Source organism: Lolium perenne, chromosome 4, assembly GCF_019359855.2.
Source record: "Lolium perenne isolate Kyuss_39 chromosome 4, Kyuss_2.0, whole genome shotgun sequence".
Taxonomy (NCBI): Eukaryota; Viridiplantae; Streptophyta; class Magnoliopsida; order Poales; family Poaceae; genus Lolium; species Lolium perenne.
The window spans coordinates 341,216,027-341,240,174 of NC_067247.2; the positions used below are offsets into that span (position 1 = coordinate 341,216,027).

Here is a 24,148-nt window from a genome sequence, read left to right on the forward strand (position 1 = left end):
AAGCTCATAGTTGTTTTCCATTATGCCTTACTAGTGTAAAACAAGAAACAAAAAGATGCAATTGCAGGATCTAAAGGAAATAGCTTCGAGCACTTACAACGGTGCTGGAAAATAGCTTAGTAGCCGAGATCCGGAGTGTGAGTACCTTTTACCTTTCCTCCCGGCAACGGCGCCAGAAAATAGCTTGATGTCTACGCACACTCCTTTTCCTGTAGACAGTGTTGGGCCTCCAAGAGCAGATGTTTGTAGAACAGCAGCAAGTTTCCCTTAAGTGAATCACCCAAGGTTTATCGAACTCAGGGAGGAAGAGGTCAAAGATATCCCTCTCAAGCAACCCTGCGATCACAATGCAAGAGGTCTCTTGTGTCCCCAACACACCTAATACACTTGTCAGATGTATAGGTGCACTAGTTCGGCGAAGAGATAGTGAGATGCAAATGATATGGATGAACATGAGTGGCAATAGCAATCTAAATAAAATATGGCAGCGAGTAAACATGCAACGGAAATGTAAACAAACGGAGATTTGATGTTTGGAAACAAGGCCTAGGGATCCTACTTTCACTAGTGGACACTCTCAACATTGATCACATAATAAAACCACTCTACACTCTCTTGTTGGATGATGAACACCATTAATTGTGTAGGGCTACAAGAGCACCTCAATGCCGGAGTTAACAAGCTCCACAATATTCGATGTTCATATTTAAATAACCTTAGAGTGCATGATAGACCAACGCAATTATACCGAGTACTAACATAGCATGCACACTGTCAACATCAGCCATGAAAGGGGGAGTAGATCACATCAATACTATCATAGTAATAGTTAACTTCATAATCTACAAGAGATCACAATCATAGCATATACCAAGTACTTCATGATGCACACACTGTCAACATTACATCATGGAGGAGGAATAGACTACTTTAATAACATCACTAGAGTAGCACATAGATGATATTCAACTAGATCACAAAGAGAGAGATGGACCACATAGCTATGATGCGTGTGGTTGGCACGTCCGTTGGGAACCCCAAGAGGAAGGTGTGATGCGCACAGCGGCAAGTTTCCCTCAGTAAGAAACCAAGGTTTAATCGGACCAGTAGGAGTCAAGAAGCACGTTGAAGGTTGATGGCGGCGAGATGTAGTGCGGCGCAACACCAGTGATTCCGGCGCCAACGTGGAACCTGCAAAACACAACCAAAGTACTTTGCCCCAACGAAACAGTGAGGTTGTCAATCTCACCGGCTTGCTGTAACAAAGAGTTAACCGTATTGTGTGGAAGATGATTGTTTGCAGAAAACAGTAGAACAAGTATTGCAGTAGATTGTATTTCAGTAAAGAGAATTGGACCGGGGTCCACAGTTCACTAGAGGTGTCTCTCCCATAAGACGAACAGCATGTTGGGTGAACAAATTACAGTTGGGCAATTGACAAATAAAGAGAGCATGACCATGCACATACATATCATGATGAGTACAGTGAGATTTAATTGGGCATTACGACAAAGTACATAGACCGTCATCCAACTGCATCTATGCCTAAAAAGTCCACCTTCAGGTTATCATCCGAACCCCCTCCAGTATTAAGTTGCAAACAACAGACAATTGCATTAAGTATGGTGCGTAATGTAACTAGTGACTACATCCTTGAACATAGCACTAATGTTTTATCCCTAGTGGCAACAGCACAACACAACCTTAGAACTTTACATCCTTTGTCCCGGTGTCAATGCAGGCATGAACCCACTATCGAGCATAAGTACTCCCTCTTGGAGTTAATAGCAAAAACTTGGCCAGAGTATCTACTAGTAACGGAGAGCATGCAAGATCATAAACAACACATAGATATAACTTTGATAATCAACATAACAAGTATTCTCTATTCATCGGATCCCAACAAACGCAACATATAGAATTACGGATAGATGATCTTGATCATGTTAGGCAGCTCACAAGATCCGACAATGATAGCACAATGGGGAGAAGACAACCATCTAGCTACTGCTATGGACCCATAGTCCAGGGGTAGACTACTCACACATCACACCGGAGGCGACCATGGCGGCGTAGAGTCCTCCGGGAGATGATTCCCCTCTCCGGTAGGGTGCCGGAGGCGATCTCCTGGATCCCCGAGATGGGATCGGCGTTGGCGGCGTCTACGGAAGGTTTTCCGTATCGTGGCTCCCGGTGCGGGGGTTTCGTCACGGAGACTTTTTATAGGCGGAAGGGCAGGTCAAGAGGCGGCACGGGGCCCCACACCACGGGGCCGCGCGGCCAAGGGGGGCCGCGCCGCCCTAGGGTGTGGCCCCTCCGTGGCCCCTCTTCGTCTCTCCTTCGGACTTACGGAAGCTTCGTGAGAAAATAGGCCCCTGGGCTTTGATTTCGTCCAATTCCGAGAATATTTCCTTACTAGGATTTCTGAAACCAAAAACAGCAGAAACAAAGAATCGGCACTTCGGCATCTTGTTAATAGGTTAGTTCCAGAAAATGCACGAATATGACATAAAGTGTGCATAAAACATGTAGATAACATCAATAATGTGGCATGGAACATAAGAAATTATCGATACGTCGGAGACGTATCAGCATCCCCAAGCTTAGTTCTGCTCGTCCCGAAGCGGTAAAACGATAACACGAGATAATTTACGGAGTGACATGCCATCATAATCTTGATCATACTATTTGTAAAGCATATGTAGTGAATGCAGCGATCGAAACAATGTATATGACATGAGTAAACAAGTGAATCATATAGCAAAGACTTTTCATGAATAGCACTTCAAGACAAGCATCAATAAGTCTTGCATAAGAGTTAACTCATAAAGCAATAATTCAAAGTAAAGGCATTGAAGCAACACAAAAGAAGATTAAGTTTCAGCGGTTGCTTTCAACTTGTAACATGTATATCTCATGGATATTGTCAACATAGAGTAATATAATAAGTGCAATAAGCAAGTATGTAGGAATCAATGCACAGTTCACACAAGTGTTTGCTTCTTGAGGTGGAGAGAAATAGGTGAACTGACTCAACATTGAAAGTAAAAGAATGGTCCTCCATAGAGGAAAAGCATCGATTGCTATATTTGTGCTAGAGCTTTGATTTTGAAAACATGAAACAATTTTGTCAACGGTAGTAATAAAGCATATGCATCATGTAAATTATATCTTATAAGTTGCAAGCCTCATGCATAGTGTACTAATAGTGCCCGCACCTTGTCCTAATTAGCTTGGACTACCGGATCATCACAATGCATTGTTTTTACCAAGTGTCACAAAGGGGTACCTCTATGCCGCTTTGTACAAAGGTCTAAGGAGAAAGCTCGCATTGGATTTCTCGCTATTGATTATTCTTCAACTTAGACATCCATACCGGGACAACATAGACAACAGATAATGGACTCCTCTTTTATGCATAAGCATATACCAACAATTAATAATTTTCTCATTTGAGATTTGAGGATTGTTGTCCAAAACTGAAACTTCCACCATGGAGCATGGCTTTAGTTAGCGGCCCAATGTTCTTCTCTAACATATGCATGCTTAACCATATGGTGGTAGATCTCTCTTACTTCAGACAAGACGGACATGCATAGCAACTCACATGAAATTCAACAATGAATAGTTGATGGCGTCCCCGGTGAACATGGTTATCGCACAACAAGCAACTTAATAAGAGATAAAGTGCATAATTACATATTCAATACCACAATAGTTTTTAAGCTATTTGTCCCATGAGCTATATATTGCAAAGGTGAATGATGGAATTTTAAAGGTAGCACTCAAGCAATTTACTTTGGAATGGCGAAAAATACCATGTAGTAGGTAGGTATGGTGGACACAAATGGCATAGTGGTTGGCTCAAGTATTTGGATGCATGAGAAGTATTCCCTCTCGATACAAGGTTTAGGCTAGCAAGGCTTATTTGAAACAAACACAAGGATGAACCGGTGCAGCAAAACTCACATAAAAGACATATTGAAAACATTATAAGACTCTACACCGTCTTCCTTGTTGTTCAAACTCAATACTAGAAATTATCTAGACCTTAGAGAAACCAAATATGCAAACCAAATTTTAGCATGCTCTATGTATTTCTTCATTAATGGGTGCAAAGCATATGATGCAAGAGCTTAATCATGAGCACAACAATTGCCAAGTATCACATTACCCAAGACATTTATAGCAATTACTACATGTATCATTTTCCAATTCCAACCATATAACAATTTAACGAAGGAGAAACTTCGCCATGAATACTATGAGTAGAAACCAAGGACATACTTGTCCATATGCTACAGCGGAGCGTGTCTCTCTCCCATAAAGTGAATGCTAGGATCCATTTTATTCAAACAAAACAAAAAACAAAAACAAACCGACGCTCCAAGAAAAAGCACATAAGATGTGATGGAATAAAAATATAGTTTCAGGGGAGGAACCTGATAATGTTGTCGATGAAGAAGGGGATGCCTTGGGCATCCCCAAGCTTAGACGCTTGAGTCTTCTTGATATATGCAGGGGTGAACCGCCGGGTGCATCCCCAAGCTTAGAGCTTTCACTCTCCTTGATCATGTTGCATCATACTCCTCTCTTGATCCTTGAAAACTTCCTCCACACCAAACTCGAAACAACTCATTAGAGGGTTAGTGCACAATATAAATTGACATATTCAGAGGTGACACAATCATTCTTAACACTTCTGGACATTGCATAATGCTACTGGACATTAATGGATCAAAGAAATTCATCCAACATAGCGAAAGAGGCAATGCGAAATAAAAGGCAGAATCTGTCAAAACATAACAGTTCGTATTGACGAATTTTAAAATGGCACCAGACTTGCTCAAATGAAAATGCTCAAATTGAATGAAAGTTGCGTACATATCTGAGGATCATGCACGTAAATTGGCTTAATTTTCTGAGCTACCTACAGGGAGTTGGACTCAGATTCGTGACAGCAAAGAAATCTGGAACTGTGCAGTAATCCAAATCTAGTACTTACTTTTCTATCAACGGCTTAACTTGGCACAACAAAACACAAAACTAAGATAAGGAGAGGTTGCTACAGTAGTAAACAACTTCCAAGACACAAAATAAAAACAAAGTACTGTAGGTAAAAACATGGGTTGTCTCCCATAAGCGCTTTTCTTTAACGCCTTTCAGCTAGGCGCAGAAAGTGTGTATCAAGTATTATCAAGAGACGAAGTGTCAACATCATAATTTGTTCTCATAATGAAATCAAAAGGTACCTTCATTCTCTTTCTAGGGAAGTGTTCCATACCTTTCTTGAGAGGAAATTGATATTTTGTATTACCTTCCTTCATATCAATAACAGCACCAACAGTTCGAAGAAAAGGTCTTCCCAATATAATGGGACAAGATGCATTGCATTCAATATCCAAGACAACAAAATCAACGGGAACAAGGTTATTGTTAACGGTAATGCGAACATTATCAACTTTACCCAAAGGTTTCTTTGTAGAATGATCAGCAAGATTAACATCCAAATAACAATTTTTCAGCGGTGGCAAGTCAAGCATATTATAAATTTTCTTAGGCATAACAGAAATACTTGCACCAAGATCACATAAAGCATTACAATCAAAATCTTTAACCTTTATCTTAATGATGGGCTCCCAACCATCCTCTAGCTTTTTAGGAATAGAGGCTTCGTGCTCTAGTTTCTCTTCTCTAGCTTTTATAAGAGCATTTGTAATATGATGTGCAAAGGCCAAATTTATAGCACTAGCATTAGGACTTTTAGCAAGTTTTTGCAAGAACTTTATAACTTCAGAGATGTGGCAATCATCAAAATTCAAATCATTATAATCTAAAGCAATGGGATCATCATCCCCAATGTTGGAAAAAATTTCAGCGACTTTATCAAAGGCAGTTTCAATGATTTTAGCAGTTTTAGGCAGTTTTCGCGCTTTGCATTAGAAGTGGAAACATTGCTAACACCAATTCTTTTATTAGTATGAGTAGGAGGTGCAGCAACATGTGTAGCATTAGCATTACTAGTGGTGGTAATAGTCCAAACTTTAGCTATATTCTTTTCTTTAGCTAGTTTTTCATTTTCTTCTCTATCCCACCTAGCACGCAGTTCAGCCATTAATCTTATATTCTCATTAATTCTAACTTGAATGGCATTTGCTGTAGTAGTAATTTTATCATCTAAATCCTCAGGTTTAGCAGCCATTTTATTAATTAAAGAAGATTGTGATGCAGACATATATGAGATTCGGGTTTCAGCACTAGCAAGTTTAGTTTGCAACCCCGAGATCTCCCTATTCAGATTTTCAAGTTGATTCCCTATATTCTTCAACAAGGTAGATTGCTCATTCAAAGTTTTAGTAAACAATTTATTTTGCTCATATTGTGATTGCATAAAGCTCTTGGTGGATCTTTCAATTTCTAGCATCTTTTCTTCATTAGATGAAGCATATCTACCATAAAAATTACCATTAGCAGGGTATGGCCTAGAATCATTGTGATTGTTATTTTTAATGAAATTCACATCAACATATTCTTTTTGAGCAACTAATGACGCTAGCGGAACATTATTAGAATTAACATTAGGCCTACCATTCACAAGCATAGACATAATAGCATCAATCTTATCACTCAAGGAAGAGGTTTCTTCGTGAATTTACCTTCTTACCTTGTGGAGCTCTTTCCGTGTGCCATTCAGAGTAGTTGATCATCATATTATCAAGAAGCTTTGTTGCTTCACCAAGAGTGATGGACATAAAGGTACCTCCAGCAGCTGAATCCAATAAATTCCGCGAAGAAAAATTTAGTCTGCATAGAAGGTTTGGATGATCATCCAAGTAGTCAGTCCATGGGTTGGGCAATTTTTAACCAAAGATTTCATTCTTTCCCAAGCTTGAGCAACATGTTCAGTATCTAATTGTTTAAAATTCATTATGCTACTCCTCAAAGATATAATTTTAGCAGGGGGATAATATCTACCAATAAAAGCATCCTTGCATTTAGTCCATGAATCAATACTATTCTTAGGCAGAGATAGCAACCAATTTTTAGCTCTTCCTCTTAATGAGAAAGGGAACAATTTTAGTTTAATAATATCACCATCTACATCTTTATATTTTTGCATTTCACATAATTCAACAAAATTATTAAGATGGGCATGACATCATCGAGAACTAACACGAGAAAATTGCTCTCGCATAACAAGATTGATAAAGCAGGTTTAATTTCAAAGAATTCTGCTGTAGTAGCAGGTGGAGCAATAGGTGTGCATAAGAAATCATTATTATTTGTGGTTGTGAAGTCACACAACTTAGTGTTTTCGGCGTTGGCCATTTTAGCAACAGTAAATAAAACAAACTAGATAAAGTAAATGCAAGTAAACTATTTTTTGTGTTTCGATATAGCAAACAAGATAGCAAATAAAGTAAAACTAGCAACTAATTTTTTTGTATTTTGATTTAGTGCAGCAAACAAAGTAGTAAATAAAACTAAGCAAGACAAAAACAAAGTAAAGAGATTGAGAAGTGGAGACTCCTTGCAGCGTGTCTTGATCTCCCGAAGCAACGGCGCCCGAGAAATTTGCTTGATGCGTGTGGTTGGCACGTCCGTTGGGAACCCCAAGAGGAAGGTGTGATGCGCACAGCGGCAAGTTTCCCTCAGTAAGAAACCAAGGTTTAATCGGCCCAGACGGAGTCAAGAAGCACGTTGAAGGTTGATGGCGGCGAGATGTAGTGCGGCGCAACACCAGTGATTCCGGCGCCAACGTGGAACCTGCAAAACACAACCAAAGTACTTTGCCCCAACGAAACAGTGAGGTTGTCAATCTCACCGGCTTGCTGTAACAAAGAGTTAACCGTATTGTGTGGAAGATGATTGTTTGCAGAAAACAGTAGAACAAGTATTGCAGTAGATTGTATTTCAAGAAAGAGAATTGGACCGGGGTCCACAGTTCACTAGAGGTGTCTCTCCCATAAGACGAACAGCATGTTGGGTGAACAAATTACAGTTGGGCAATTGACAAATAAAGAGAGCATGACCATGCACATACATATCATGATGAGTACAGTGAGATTTAATTGGGCATTACGACAAAGTACATAGACCGTCATCCAACCGCATCTATGCCTAAAAAGTCCACCTTCAGGTTATCATCCGAACCCCTTCCAGTATTAAGTTGCAAACAACAGACAATTGCATTAAGTATGGTGCGTAATGTAACTAGTGACTACATCCTTGAACATAGCACTAATGTTTTATCCCTAGTGGCAACAGCACAACACAACCTTAGAACTTTCTCATCCTTGTCCCGGTGTCAATGCAGGCATGAACCCACTATCGAGCATAAGTACTCCCTCTTGGAGTTAATAGCAAAAACTTGGCCAGAGTATCTACTAGTAACGGAGAGCATGCAAGATCATAAACAACACATAGATATAACTTTGATAATCAACATAACAAGTATTCTCTATTCATCGGATCCCAACAAACGCAACATATAGAATTACAGATAGATGATCTTGATCATGTTAGGCAGCTCACAAGATCCGACAATGATAGCACAATGGGGAGAAGACAACCATCTAGCTACTGCTATGGACCCATAGTCCAGGGGTAGACTACTCACACATCACACCGGAGGCGACCATGGCGGCGTAGAGTCCTCCGGGAGATGATTCCCCTCTCCGGCAGGGTGCGGAGGCGATCTCTGGATCCCCGAGATGGGATCGGCGTTGGCGGCGTCTCGGAAGGTTTTCCATATCGTGGCTCCCGGTGCGGGGGTTTCGTCACGGAGACTTTTATAGGCGGAAGGGCAGGTCAAGAGGCGGCACGGGGCCCCACACCACGGGCCGCGCGGCCAAGGGGGGCCGCGCCGCCCTAGGGTGTGGCCCCTCCGTGGCCCCTCTTCGTCTCTCCTTCGGACTTCTGGAAGCTTCGTGAGAAAATAGGCCCCTGGGCTTTGATTTCGTCCAATTCCGAGAATATTTCCTTACTAGGATTTCTGAAACCAAAAACAGCAGAAAACAAAGAATCGGCACTTCGGCATCTTGTTAATAGGTTAGTTCCAGAAAATGCACGAATATGACATAAAGTGTGCATAAAACATGTAGATAACATCAATAATGTGGCATGGAACATAAGAAATTATCGATACGTCGGAGACGTATCAAGCTACAGCAGATCCCTCAGCCCCGGGGGTGAATTACTCCCTCCTCATCATGGAGACAGCGATGGCGGTGAAGATGGCGGTGGAGATGGCTTCCGGGGGCAATTCCCCGTCCCGGCAGGGTACCGGAACAGAGACTTCTGTCCCCCGAATTGGAGTTTCGCGATGGCGGCGGCGTCCCTGGAGTCTTTCTGGAGTTTCGTCAATCCGTATCGCGTTTTTAGGTCGAAAGGGCTTATATAGGCGAAGAGGCGGCGTAGGAGGGGCAACAGGGCGCCCCCACACTAGGCCGGCGCGGCCAGGGTGGAGCCCGCGCGGCCCTGGCGTGTGGTGGCCCCCTGGCCCGCCTCCGACTCTCCTTCGGTGCTCTGGGGTCCTCCGGGAAAAATAAGATACTGGGTCTTTGTTTCGTCGAATTCCGAGAATATTGCCCAAACAGCTTTTCTGGAACCAAAAACAACAGAAAACAGGAACTGGCACTGGGGCATCTTGTTAATAGGTTAGTTCCGGAAAACGCATAAAAACATTATAAAGTGCGAGCAAAACATGTAAGTATTGTCATAAAACAAGCATGGAACATCAGAAATTATAGATACGTTGAAGACGTATCATCAACCAACCAGCAACAACAAGCTCGTACACCATGCCTTATTATCTTGAGCAACATTTTGGGAAAAATAAAGTACAAGTATCTGCTCCGTATTTGCGGAGCCACGAAAGCTGTAGACGACTACACATCTGCCACAATCTTCTTTGTACGATGCCTGGCGTTCATAGGAAGATTAGAATCTCAGAATACAAACCAACAAGCGAGAAGTTATAGATACTTGCACCCACGACGAACATTGGATTAACATGGAACCAAATGGGAATTATTTATCTGTACCTTCATCTCCTAGACGTGCCTGGAGATCTTCTTGATCACCTTCTTATACTCCATCTCGGCCTCCTTTGCGAGCTGCAGGCGACTCTACGTATGCATCTGAAGTTCTGAACAACACACACACAATATTAGGCGATCCATTACATCGCATCATATAATGCACTCAGGGGAAGAGATTGACGTGACGACGACCTGGAACTCATCGATGATCACCTTGGTGTGCTTGCAAGTGTGGGAGTGGAGGCCTCGAGGTCACGGACATGGTCACCATGGAGCGCGTGGAGGCGGCGCTTGAGTGAGTCACGGATTAACCAAGCGAGGCTCCACATGTCGTCGATGATTGGGCATGGATACATGGGTGGACGGAATCGAGCGGACATGGGACTCGTCGGCGTCTTGTTGTCAGCCCCATCGGACCATGCCATGCACACGCCGCCTCCTAGCATCTGCATCGACAACAACTCCTTGCGAGGAGGTGTGACGGAGACCACGTGAAGGCCCTACGGTGGCCAGCGATGGTAACGTGCGAGGAGGCGGCGACGCCACGGTGGAGGCCCGACGACGGCAGATGCGAATGGAGCAAGAGAACGAGCTTGTAACTCCTATTATTCCAGATCGAGCGAGAGAAAAAAATGGCCAGAAAGAACACGGTCAAACGCTGTGAAGAGTGAATGGTGAGGAAAGCGGATTCACATGTATAGGTAGGAAATACGGATAGTTTTGATTCATGATTGATTTTTAATTCATTGAGTAATTAGTGGGATATATGCAAAATGGAAACTACTACACATAAGGATATTTCTTTCCATCTGCGTTAGAGAAAGAAAGGCTGAGCGCAAGCATAAAAAGATTTTTGTCAAGTATTTTAATGCCCCCGGATTGATTGATACCGATGATTGTTTCCTAATTAGATCGGGCAAAGCGAAGACCGTGCGATTAGATTGGACGGACGTGATGCTTCCAATGACGACCACCAAAGTGCATTGAGTGTCAAACGACCAACTCCCATTTAATAGTAAAGATAATGTGTACTCCCCCATTCCATAATTCATTCGAGGGAGTAAATTGTACTGTGAATTTGGAATGTATAAATGCTATCATAATTCATTTCATTTCATACTTCTATATAAATTTGGTAATTTTAGAACATACTGTATTGTAAGGGCATCTCCAGCGGGCCGACGCATTTCGGACGTCCGAAATGTCCGTTCGTGTCGGCCCGCGGACGCGATGTGGCACAGGGCGACCGTTTACGTCTGGGGTACCTCCAGCGACGCAGACACATTTTTTAACCGGGGACAGCGTCAAGCTCGCTAATGGTGTTTTACGTCCCGTCGACGACTGCCGCCAGCGATTAGATGTTCCCGCGCGACGACGATCGTTCCCGCGCTTGCCCAATACATTGGCAAGTTTCGCCGGTGTTTCGCGCGCGCGGGAAACGCCCTGCAGGCCAACGCCGTTTCCCGCCCCGCCGTGGCTATATATGGTGGACACCGACGGGGGCGACCGGCACACCTCAAGCTACCATCCATCCATGGCCGACCACATGAATTGGGAGCACGTTGTTCACATGTGCCGCCAGCTCCACCCGGAGGAGGAGGAGGAGGAGGAGGTAGGCGCCGCCGGCGTTGAGGCCCAGCAGCTGGACCTGGAGGTGGCGGCGGCAGAGGCGGAGGTCGCGGAGGCGGCAGAGCGCGCGGAAGGGCGCCTCGCGGCGACCAGGGCGGAGATCGCCAACGCCATGGCCGAGCTCGCGGAGGCGCGGACGGCCATCGCGGCCCCTCCGGCCGAGGCCCTCGAACGGCCCAGGCGAACGAGGACGCGGCGGCGCTCCAGGCGGCGGCGGCGGCGGAGGAGGCGCAGGCGGCGGAGACGGCGGCTGCCAAGGTGGCGGAGGCCCAAGCGGTGGCCATGTGGGGTAGCACCCTGGCTGAGGCCCTCGAACGGCGCAGGCGGCAGGACGAGATTTTCCGTTCGCCGCCGTGTGCGGCGTGCGGAGTGTGCGAAGCGCTCCCGCTTCGACGACGGCGCCGGCCCTTCCGGCGGCCAGTAATAGGGCACGCGACTGCGAGTAACCGAGGCCGGTGTAGGCCGCGTGACGGCGAGTAGGTACGGTCGTTGTAGTTTTAGGTTAACTCGACTAACCATCTCTGTAAAGATGGTCCTTTTGGCCAATCAATAGTAATGAAAAATCTTTTGCTTACCTACTCACTGCCGACCGAACCCGGATGCACCCAAGACGCATATTTGGGACAGGTTTGCATCTCCGCGGACAGCCCGGTCACTATGCGTCGCCCCGCTGGAGCAGGGCCCAGACGCATTTCAAGTCACAGCGGACGAAAACGGTCGCTCAGCGTCTATTTGCGTCGCGCCGCTGGAGATGCCCTAAGTACAAGTTAGTTGAAACTCACTGAGGAGAAAAAAATCAAGGACCCCTTTAACCTCCAAAAAAAATCAGCGACCTATTCTGTTTTGGGATGGAGAAGGTAAACTGAATACATATGTGAAAAGTGACCATGAGAATCAGGCGTTCTTAAACTATCCCTATGATTTCCTTCTCTCTCCGAAGCCAGCGGCCACTACCTAGACGCATGTTGGATGAGATATCGAGCCTCCACCATTGTCAGATCCGAAAGAGCACCATTATCAACAAGGCTTTATGAGTTGATGAACATGCCCGCTATAAGAGTGATGCACCTAGCGTTGTGGCATGGGGACGTCCTCGTTCTACCTTGGACCAAGATCCGTCGAACCCCATCGATGAAGTCGAGGAATAATGACAAATCCACCACCTCCAGACCAATATTTTCACTCCAAAGCATCCACCTCGCCCCGCCACCCAGTGCCGCCATGGATAACGACGAATGCTAATACACGTCGAGAAACAAATCTCACCAGATCTAAAGAAAAACAAGAAGACCAAGCCATCGATCTGAAGGATTGACAAGCACACGATGTCATCAACTCCGAGACAACGCCGTGAAGGTCGGCGTCAGTGTAGTAGGAAGCACAAAGCATTCATGCGCTTAACTACTCCGGCCAAAAGCCCACTACACCACAACCCAAGATGGCCGCATGTCTAGACGTTTCCATTCCCATATTGTCACTCCCATTGCTCCTTTTATTCTCTCTAAGAGAACCCTAGTTGTTGCTCTCTTGACTTTGACTCTCAGCCACATGAGCTAGAAGCCGCTATAGTCACCCTTTGAAGATTGGTTTAAAATTAAACACTGAACAAAAAGAATGATTAACTAAGATGTTTGTTAACCAATAAATCGATGAAGCCTTCAAGGCCATTTCTCAGAGTTTTTAAAATGCCAAAAGCGAATTGAAAGTTTAGTTGAAATCGGATGCCCAGGATTGTGACCCTGGTTGCTTCGGCATGGTCCCATCTCTCCACCCCTCCTCCATAGTTGATTGCTGCTTCCACTATATGTGGCTTTGCCTGTCATTATCTTTTGTAGTGGTAGCTATTTCAAATCAGTGCAATATATGTTCATGTGTACGTTTGCGGTGTTTCGTACATGTATCATTATGTATACAAGTTGTTTACAGTTTCCCTTGACATATATGTATTTTAAATGCGCTCGAATATATATACTATACCAAAAGACTGACATGTAACCCAATTAAGAAACTTCTTTAATGAGTTTTACAACAAAAGCGGGCGCACCTAGGTTATGCTAAGGGCCCACATGGCAGCAGGTTAAAAAAATTCTCATGGAGTACATATTTAGTGTGACACCTATATTTTAAGTGGGAAATATGTGTGATTTATATTGGGATAACCGGTTAATTTTGCCCCAGATCCACCCCTTAGATTTTGGCAAAGAGCACGGAGTTACTGGCGTGCTAAAATGAGTTTTCACTGTCCACCTTCCAGGACATTTTCTTCCCCCATATACCGTACCAGTTGAAGTGCTTTGTGTGCAAGAACGAAAGAAGTTCATGACCTTTTTTTATACTCCAGAACTGAAATACAGCCAGAAACCGGGTAAGTACAATACTCTACTTATTTAAATTTAAAGTACGCATGCAAAATCATTTACATTCAAACCTCATTCGGGATTCTTTCAACAAAAAAGGTCAGTTTCAGCTTGGGGATTGCAAGGAATTCAGCAGGAATGCATTATGCACAGCAACAAGAATTAAGGGAAAAACCAGAATAAATGTTGTCTGAACTCTGAATAGAAAGTCAAAACCTAATTGAAAATGTTACAAGAAAAAAACAAATTAATAAAGAACCAAAAAAAATATCAGAGCCAGGTTTCGATCCTGGGACCTGTGGGTTATGGGCCCACCACGCTTCCGCTGCGCCACTCTGATTCTTGTTGCATTGGATGGGAAATGCAGCTTATTATAGACAGTAGTCTACTCTCTCCTTCCCAAATGGTAATTTTGTTCGTGCATTGATCAATCTTAGGCTTCAACTACTTGCTACAACGTGTAGCCAATGACTCAGTGCTGGTTCGTCAGGAACTACTGTGCTTTATTTTGTGCTCTCCAGAGGCGAACCACAGGTAAAATGGAGATTCTGCTTCCAACTTCAGGTTTAGAAACTGAAACAATGCATACCCGCTAATCTGCACTATAGTTTCAGTACGAGCGTATCTGCAAACGCCATTCGATTGCGCCGGTGAAGAATATCAACATGTCGCCCTGTCGGCGGCGACGACTGACAGAGCATTGGCAATTGGATTGGTCCCTTTTTTAATGGCCTTGCACGATGATGGAGCTGCAGACCTATAGTGGGATCTTTACAAACCATCCTTGTACAGGCTACTGATGGTCTCGGTCTATGTTGCTTCAACTCAAACAGCCACATTGTATACTCTGTTTTCAAACTTCTATCTACTCTTTCAGTGACCTCTTCCGAAATTCCATTGCAGAAAGTAGTAAACGAGGTGCTATGTAGGGGACAGAGCATCTACATTAAAATTCAATTGTAGACAATTTCCCCCTTTGTTCGTGATACTTCTTCTAGACCGCACATGAAACATGATTTGTTCATGAGGTCACTCTCATGTAGGGGACAGAGCATCTACATTAAAATCAAATTTTCCAATTGAACAATACAATCACACATAGTCTGGAAAGAAGTCAATTGCTTTGCAATTCGATTCTGCCTAAACAGTGAATCGTTTCCCAATTGAACAATACAACATTTAGGCCATATGAACATAATAGATCTATTACTCCTACTTTCTCCCAAATAAACAGCACAATCACACACAATACTATTCTGCATAAAGCAGTCATATCGTTTCTTTACAACTCGATCAAGGAATTACATGGATCGATCATCCAAGCACAACTTCAAGTTTTACACCTGTTGTGCTTTCAATGCCGCCGCTAGTGCAACCAAGAAGCCTGGCGTCTTCTTTCTCCGCAACGGCAAAGCTTCAGCCTTTGCAGCGGCGACAGAGGGACGAGGAGCCGTGAACCATGGGTGCTTGAGCGCCTTGGCCGCCGTGAGTCGCTTGTCGGGATTGCAGGTGAGAAGCCCTTGCAACACCTGGAATCCTTGCTCTGACAGCCTCTCTTCAGGGAACATATCCCGCAGCCTGTTGTGATTGAGCCCCCCGGGTAGCAGCTGCTGAAACTTGGCGGTGAGCGGCAGGGACTTGAACTCCGGCCACGTCCGGTCGTCGGGCATGCCGAGCACTCGGAAGATACTCCAGAGCTGGACTATGTGAGTTGTATCGTCGAACTTGTCCTGGTGGCTGTCGTCATCGTCGTCGTCGTGGAACAGAGTCTTGCCGGTGAGCATCTCGGCCATGACGCACCCGAGCGACCAGGTGTCCACGAGCGCGTCGTAGTCCGGCTTGTGCAGCAGCATTTCCGGCGCCATGTAGGGGACGGTGCCGACCTGGGAGTACGGCGGCGAGTCGGACATGTGGAGCGCGAGCCCGAGGTCGCACATCTTCACGAGTTCGCCGTCTTGGCCGACGAGGATGTTGGCCGGCTTGATGTCGCGGTGGACCACGTGGCGGTCGTGCATCATCTTGGTCCCGGTCAGGAGCTTCCACATGAAGGCGCGCACCTTTGGTTCCGGTAGCGGCGGTTGGTGGCGCCTCTCCCACAAGAAGGCATGGAGGCTCGGCGCGGCCACGTACTCCATGGCGAGGCAGTGACCGCCGGTGGCGTGGTCGCGCATCAGGCCCTCGAAGCCGACCACGTACGGGTTACCGCTGCAGGCCTCCAGGAAGCTGGCCTCCTGCTCCAGCTCGGCGGCGTACTTGATGGCGACGGTCTTGCCGGTGACGCGGTGGCGCGCCTGGACGACAACGCCGAAGCCGCCCTTGCCGAGGCGGGCCACCACCTCGTACTCATCCGAGCTTCTGACGCTGTGACGGCTCCTCTTGCAGGCGGCCGATGATCCTTGGGTGGTCGTCGCGTGGCCGGCGTCGAGTACGGCGGCGGGACGCTTGCAAGCGGCCATGGCGCTCGATCGACGGACGGCTTGGCTTGTGGAGACGGGGATGGGCAGGGTGGAGATGGTGGAAGCAGGGAGGAGGGGATGGTATGGGCAAAGGTGGAGATGGCATGGATCGGCGACCATATATATAGCTTAGGGAGAGCGCGACTTCAGCTCGAAGTCGGATTCATCACTCTGATACGCGCAAACCGTCGATGGATGAGTTTTCTTCCGCGGGTTGAGCTGCTCTCGGATTCAGTTAAGTTAAAGTGTGGCTGCCAAGTGGGTCCCAGAGCTATTTCTTTTTTGGCGGTTGCGTTTTTTTGTTGGACGTTGCTACCTGGCGGCGCCACATATAGGTGAATCCGTGCGGCGGCTGCTACTAGTAAGCCGCAGAACGCGCTGCCCCCTAAACACGTTTTGGATGTACACCACTTCTCTTTACACGGACATGCAGTGGCAGCAGGCAAAGTTATTAATAAAATATAAGAACACGAGAAAGGATGAGCTGCACTAGAATACTCCATTTCATTGCCTGACATTTTGCAGAACCATTTACTACATGGCATAGCTGCCAGGTTTAATTCGACATAGCTGCCAGGTTTACATAGGACGATGTAAAAAAACACACGCTCTCTCCTCTGTATAATTGCCTGATTAATTCGACATAGCTGCCAGGTTTGCTAGTAATGTTACTGATTACTCCATATTATGTAGTTCATCGCTACCAGATTAATTAGCCCTAATTGCTAGGTTTAACCATCAAATAATGATCATGTTAACTGGATCCTAAATTGCCGGATTAATTACAAACAGCTGCCAAGTTTACGTTTGACTAATTGCCAGATTAAATTATTTTCCAATCGTAATTAGTGCCTCCGCTTCTCTCCAGCTCCTTTGGTTCACTGCAACACACAGCCTATGGCGTCGCAAATGCAGAAGGCCATTGAGGAGAGGAGAAAAAGAGATGGCCATGGAGAAGACCAGAGAAGCCAGTGGGCGTCTCCTCCTTGCAGGAATGGCTTCATGCGCTCTCGGCGCGAAGCTCCGGCTCGGCGCCGACGTTCCTCCTCCTCTTGACTCTTGAGTCTACAGTCGTCGTGTTCCTCCACCTCCCGGGACCGGGGCGCAGCTCTTGCCCACGGTAGTGCTTGGCGGCGGCGGCCTCCCTGCGGAGGTGCTCGGCGCCCGGCGGCGGCCTCCCGCGGAGGTGCTCGGCGGCGGCGACCTCTCCCGGCGGCGGCTGATGCGTGTGGTTGGCACGTCCGTTGGGAACCCCAAGAGGAAGGTGTGATGCGCACAGCGGCAAGTTTCCCTCAGTAAGAAACCAAGGTTTAATCGGACCAGTAGGAGTCAAGAAGCACGTTGAAGGTTGATGGCGGCGAGATGTAGTGCGGCGCAACACCAGTGATTCCGGCGCCAACGTGGAACCTGCAAAACACAACCAAAGTACTTTGCCCCAACGAAACAGTGAGGTTGTCAATCTCACCGGCTTGCTGTAACAAAGAGTTAACCGTATTGTGTGGAAGATGATTGTTTGCAGAAAACAGTAGAACAAGTATTGCAGTAGATTGTATTTCAGTAAAGAGAATTGGACCGGGGTCCACAGTTCACTAGAGGTGTCTCTCCCATAAGACGAACAGCATGTTGGGTGAACAAATTACAGTTGGGCAATTGACAAATAAAGAGAGCATGACCATGCACATACATATCATGATGAGTATAGTGAGATTTAATTGGGCATTATGACAAAGTACATAGACCATCATCCAACTGCATCTATGCCTAAAAAGTCCACCTTCAGGTTATCATCCGAACCCCCTCCAGTATTAAGTTGCTAACAACAGACAATTGCATTAAGTATGGTGCGTAATGTAACTAGTGATTACATCCTTGAACATAGCGCTAATGTTTTATCCCTAGTGGCAACAGCACAACACAACCTTAGAACTTTCTGTCACTGTCCCAGGTGTCAATGCAGGCATGAACCCACTATCGAGCATAAGTACTCCCTCTTGGAGTTAATAGCAAAAACTTGGCCAGAGTATCTACTAGTAACGGAGAGCATGCAAGATCATAAACAACACATAGATATAACTTTGATAATCAACATAACAAGTATTCTCTATTCATCGGATCCCAACAAACGCAACATATAGAATTACAGATAGATGATCTTGATCATGTTAGGCAGCTCACAAGATCCGACAATGATAGCACAATGGGGAGAAGACAACCATCTAGCTACTGCTATGGACCCATAGTCCAGGGGTAGACTACTCACACATCACACCGGAGGCGACCATGGCGGCGTAGAGTCCTCCGGGAGATGATTCCCCTCTCCGGCAGGGTGCCGGAGGCGATCTCCTGGATCCCCCGAGATGGGATCGGCGTTGGCGGCGTCTCTGGAAGGTTTTCCGTATCGTGGCTCTCGACCGGGGGTTTCGTCACGGAGACTTTTTATAGGCGGAAGGGCAGGTCAAGAGGCGGCACGGGGCCCCACACCACGGGCCGCGCGGCCAAGGGGGCGCGCCGCCCTAGGGTGTGGCCCCTCCGTGGCCCCTCTTCGTCTCTCCTTCGGACTTGGAAGCTTCGTGAGAAAATAGGCCCTGGGCTTTGATTTCGTCCAATTCCGAGAATATTTCCTTACTAGGATTTACGAAACCAAAACAAGCAGAACAAAGAATCGGCACTTCGGCATCTTGTTAATAGGTTAGTTCCAGAAAATGCACGAATATGACATAAAGTGTGCATAAAACATGTAGATAACATCAATAATGTGGCATGGAACATAAGAAATTATCGATACGTCGGAGGCGTATCAGCATCCCCAAGCTTAGTTTTGCTCGTCCAGCGAGGTAAAACGATAACACAGATAATTTCTGGAGTGACATGCCATCATAATCTTGATCATACTATTTGTAAAGCATATGTAGTGAATGCAGCGATCAAAACAATGTATATGACATGAGTAAACAAGTGAATCATATAGCAAAGAATTTTCATGAATAGCACTTCAAGACAAGCATCAATAAGTCTTGCATAAGAGTTAACTCATAAAGCAATAATTCAAAGTAAAGGCATTGAAGCAACACAAAAGAAGATTAAGTTTCAGCGGTTGCTTTCAACTTGTAACATGTATATCTCATGGATATTGTCAACATAGAGTAATATAATAAGTGCAATAAGCAAGTATGTAGGAATCAATGCACAGTTCACACAAGTGTTTGCTTCTTGAGGTGGGGAGAAATAGGTGAACTGACTCAACATTGAAAGTAAAAGAATGGTCCTCCATAGAGGAAAAGCATCGATTGCTATATTTGTGCTAGAGCTTCGATTTTGAAAACATGAAACAATTTTGTCAACGGTAGTAATAAAGCATATGCATCATGTAAATTATATCTTATAAGTTGCAAGCCTCATGCATAGTGTACTAATAGTGCCCGCACCTTGTCCTAATTAGCTTGGACTACCGGATCATCACAATGCATTGTTTTTACCAAGTGTCACAAAGGGGTACCTCTATGCCACTGTACAAAGGTCTAAGGAGAAAGCTCGCATTGGATTTCTCGCTATTGATTATTCTTCAACTTAGACATCCATACCGGGACAACATAGACAACAGATAATGGACTCCTCTTTTATGCATAAGCATATACCAACAATTAATAATTTTCTCATTTGAGATTTGAGGATTGTTGTCCAAAACTGAAACTTCCACCATGGAGCATGGCTTTAGTTAGTGGCCCAATGTTCTTCTCTAACATATGCATGCTTAACCATATGGTGGTAGATCTCTCTTACTTCAGACAAGACAGACATGCATAGCAACTCACATGAAATTCAACAATGAATAGTTGATGGCGTCCCCAGTGAACATGGTTATCGCACAACAAGCAACTTAATAAGAGATAAAGTGCATAATTACATATTCAATACCACAATAGTTTTTAAGCTATTTGTCCCATAAGCTATATATTGCAAAGGTGAATGATGGAATTTTAAAGGTAGCACTCAAGCAATTTACTTTGGAATGGCGGAAAATACCATGTAGTAGGTAGGTATGGTGGACACAAATGGCATAGTGGTTGGCTCAAGTATTTTGGATGCATGAGAAGTATTCCCTCTCGATACAAGGTTTAGGCTAGCAAGGCTTATTTGAAACAAACACAAGGATGAACCGGTGCAGCAAAACTCACATAAAAGACATATTGAAAACATTATAAGACTCTACACCGTCTTCCTTGTTGTTCAAACTCAATACTAGAAATTATCTAGACCTTAGAGAAACCAAATATGCAAACCAAATTTTAGCATGCTCTATGTATTTCTTCATTAATGGGTGCAAAGCATATGATGCAAGAGCTTAATCATGAGCACAACAATTGCCAAGTATCACATTACCCAAGACATTTATAGCAATTACTACATGTATCATTTTCCAATTCCAACCATATAACAATTTAACGAAGGAGAAACTTCGCCATGAATACTATGAGTAGAAACCAAGGACATACTTGTCCATATGCTACAGCGGAGCGTGTCTCTCTCCCATAAAGTGAATGCTAGGATCCATTTTATTCAAACAAAACAAAAAACAAAAACAAACCGACGCTCCAAGCAAAAGCACATAAGATGTCATGGAATAAAAATATAGTTTCAGGGGAGGAACCTGATAATGTTGTCGATGAAGAAGGGGATGCCTTGGGCATCCCCAAGCTTAGACGCTTGAGTCTTCTTAGAATATGCAGGGGGGAACCACCGGGTGCATCCCCAAGCTTAGAGCTTTCACTCTCCTTGATCATGTTGCATCATACTCCTCTCTTGATCCTTGAAAACTTCCTCCACACCAAACTCGAAACAACTCATTAGAGGGTTAGTGCACAATATAAATTGACATATTCAGAGGTGACACAATCATTCTTAACACTTCTGGACATTGCATAATGCTACTGGACATTAATGGATCAAAGAAATTCATCCAACATAGCGAAAGGGGCAATGCGAAATAAAAGGCAGAATCTGTCAAAACAGAACAGTTCGTATTGACGAATTTTAAAATGGCACCAGACTTGCTCAAATGAAAATGCTCAAATTGAATGAAAGTTGCGTACATATCTGAGGATCATGCACGTAAATTGGCTTAATTTTCTGAGCTACCTACAGGGAGGTGGACTCAGATTCGTGACAGCAAAGAAATCTGGAACTGTGCAGTAATCCAAATCTAGTACTTACTTTTCTATCAACGGCTTAACTTGGCACAACAAAACACAAAACTAAGATAAGGAGAGGTTGCTACAGTAGTAAACAACTTCCAAGACACAAAATAAAAACAAAGTACTGTAGCAAAATAACACATGGGTTATCTCCCAAGAAGTTCTTTCTTTATAGCCATTAAGATGGGCTCAGCAGTTTTAATGATGCACTCGGAAGAAATAGTATTTGAAGCAAATGAGAGCATCAAGAGACAAATTCAAAACACATTTAAGTCTAAAATGCTTCCTATGCATAGGAATCTTGTAAATAAACAAGTTTATGAAGAGCAAAGTAACAAGCATAGGAAGATAAAACAAGTGTAGCTTCAAAAATTTCAGCACATAGAGAGGTGTTTTAGTAACATGAAAATTTCTACAACTATATTTTCCTCTCTCATAATAATTTTCAGTAGCATCATGAGCAAACTCAACAATGTAACTATCACATAAAGCATTCTTATCATGAGTCTCATGCATAAAATTATTACTCTCCACGTAAGCATAATCAATTTTATTAGTTGTAGTGGGAGCAAATTCAGCAAAGTGGCTATCATCATATTTAGGAGGCATATTGTAATCATAAAACAAAATTTTCTCCTCAATGCTTGGGGGACTAAAAAGATCATGCTCATCAGAGCCAGCTTCCCCAAGCTTAGAATTTTCCATAGCATTAGCAACAATGGTGTTCAAAGCATCCATAGTAATAGCATTCCCATTAGCATGCATATAAAGTTCCATGGGTTTTTTAATTCTCTCTTCAAACACATCATGTTCTAGTTCAAGATAAAGTTCATAAAGATCTCTCATATTTTTGTTGTTTTCCATTATGCTTAACTAGTGAAATAAAAACATGCATGATATTAAGTAAAGTAAAACAAGAAACTAATTTTTTTTTGTGTTTTTGATATAGCAAACAAGATAGCAAATAAAGTAAAACTAGCAACTAATTTTTTTGTATTTTGATTTAGTGCAGCAAACAAAGTAGTAAATAAAACTAAGCAAGACAAAAACAAAGTAAAGAGATTGAGAAGTGGAGACTCCCCTTGCAGCGTGTCTTGATCTCCCCGGCAACGGCGCCAGAAATTTGCTTGATGCGTGTGGTTGGCACGTCCGTTGGGAACCCCAAGAGGAAGGTGTGATGCGCACAGCGGCAAGTTTCCCTCAGTAAGAAACCAAGGTTTAATCGGACCAGTAGGAGTCAAGAAGCACGTTGAAGGTTGATGGCGGCGAGATGTAGTGCGGCGCAACACCAGTGATTCCGGCGCCAACGTGGAACCTGCAAAACACAACCAAAGTACTTTGCCCCAACGAAACAGTGAGGTTGTCAATCTCACCGGCTTGCTGTAACAAAGAGTTAACCGTATTGTGTGGAAGATGATTGTTTGCAGAAAACAGTAGAACAAGTATTGCAGTAGATTGTATTTCAGTAAAGAGAATTGGACCGGGGTCCACAGTTCACTAGAGGTGTCTCTCCCATAAGACGAACAGCATGTTGGGTGAACAAATTACAGTTGGGCAATTGACAAATAAAGAGAGCATGACCATGCACATACATATCATGATGAGTATAGTGAGATTTAATTGGGCATTACGACAAAGTACATAGACCGTCATCCAACTGCATCTATGCCTAAAAAGTCCACCTTCAGGTTATCATCCGAACCCCCTCCAGTATTAAGTTGCTAACAACAGACAATTGCATTAAGTATGGTGCGTAATGTAACTAGTGACTACATCCTTAAACATAGCACTAATGTTTTATCCCTAGTGGCAACAGCACAACACAACCTTAGAACTTTCATCACTTGTCCTGTGTCAATGCGAGGCATGAACCCACTATCGAGCATAAGTACTCCCTCTTGGAGTTAATAGCAAAAACTTGGCCAGAGTATCTACTAGTAACGGAGAGCATGCAAGATCATAAACAACACATAGATATAACTTTGATAATCAACATAACAAGTATTCTCTATTCATCGGATCCCAACAAACGCAACATATAGAATTACAGATAGATGATCTTGATCATGTTAGGCAGCTCACAAGATCCGACACTGATAGCACAATGGGGAGAAGACAACCATCTAGCTACTGCTATGGACCCATAGTCCAGGGGTAGACTACTCACACATCACACCGGAGGCGACCATGGCGGCGTAGAGTCCTCCGGGAGATGATTCCCCTCTCCGGCAGGGTGCCGGAGGCGATCTCTGGATCCCCGAGATGGGATCGGCGTTGGCGGCGTCTCCGGAAGGTTTTCCGTATCGTGGCTCTCAGATCGGGGGTTTCGTCACGGAGACTTTTTATAGGCGGAAGGGCAGGTCAAGAGGCGGCACGGGGGCCCCACACCACAGGGCCGCGCGGCCAAGGGGGGGGGCCGCGCCGCCCTATGGTGTGGCCCCTCCGTGGCCCCTCTTCGTCTCTCCTTCGGA

At 44.6% G+C, this 24,148-nt stretch overlaps 1 protein-coding gene and 1 non-coding gene across 2 annotated transcripts; both read right to left on the reverse strand.

The window, feature by feature from the left end:
• Positions 1-14,297: 14,297 nt before the first annotated feature.
• Positions 14,298-14,369, reverse strand: TRNAM-CAU (transfer RNA methionine (anticodon CAU)). Its single transcript has one exon. It is a non-coding gene; the product is annotated as a tRNA-Met (tRNA).
• Positions 14,370-15,155: 786 nt separating this feature from the next.
• On the reverse strand, positions 15,156-16,565 carry LOC127349128 (putative cyclin-dependent kinase F-2). The gene has a single exon (XM_071829384.1). It carries the CDS (start codon positions 16,483-16,485, stop codon positions 15,367-15,369), a length of 1,119 nt encoding a protein of 372 aa, XP_071685485.1. The 5' UTR covers positions 16,486-16,565; the 3' UTR covers positions 15,156-15,366.
• Positions 16,566-24,148: the final 7,583 nt, after the last annotated feature.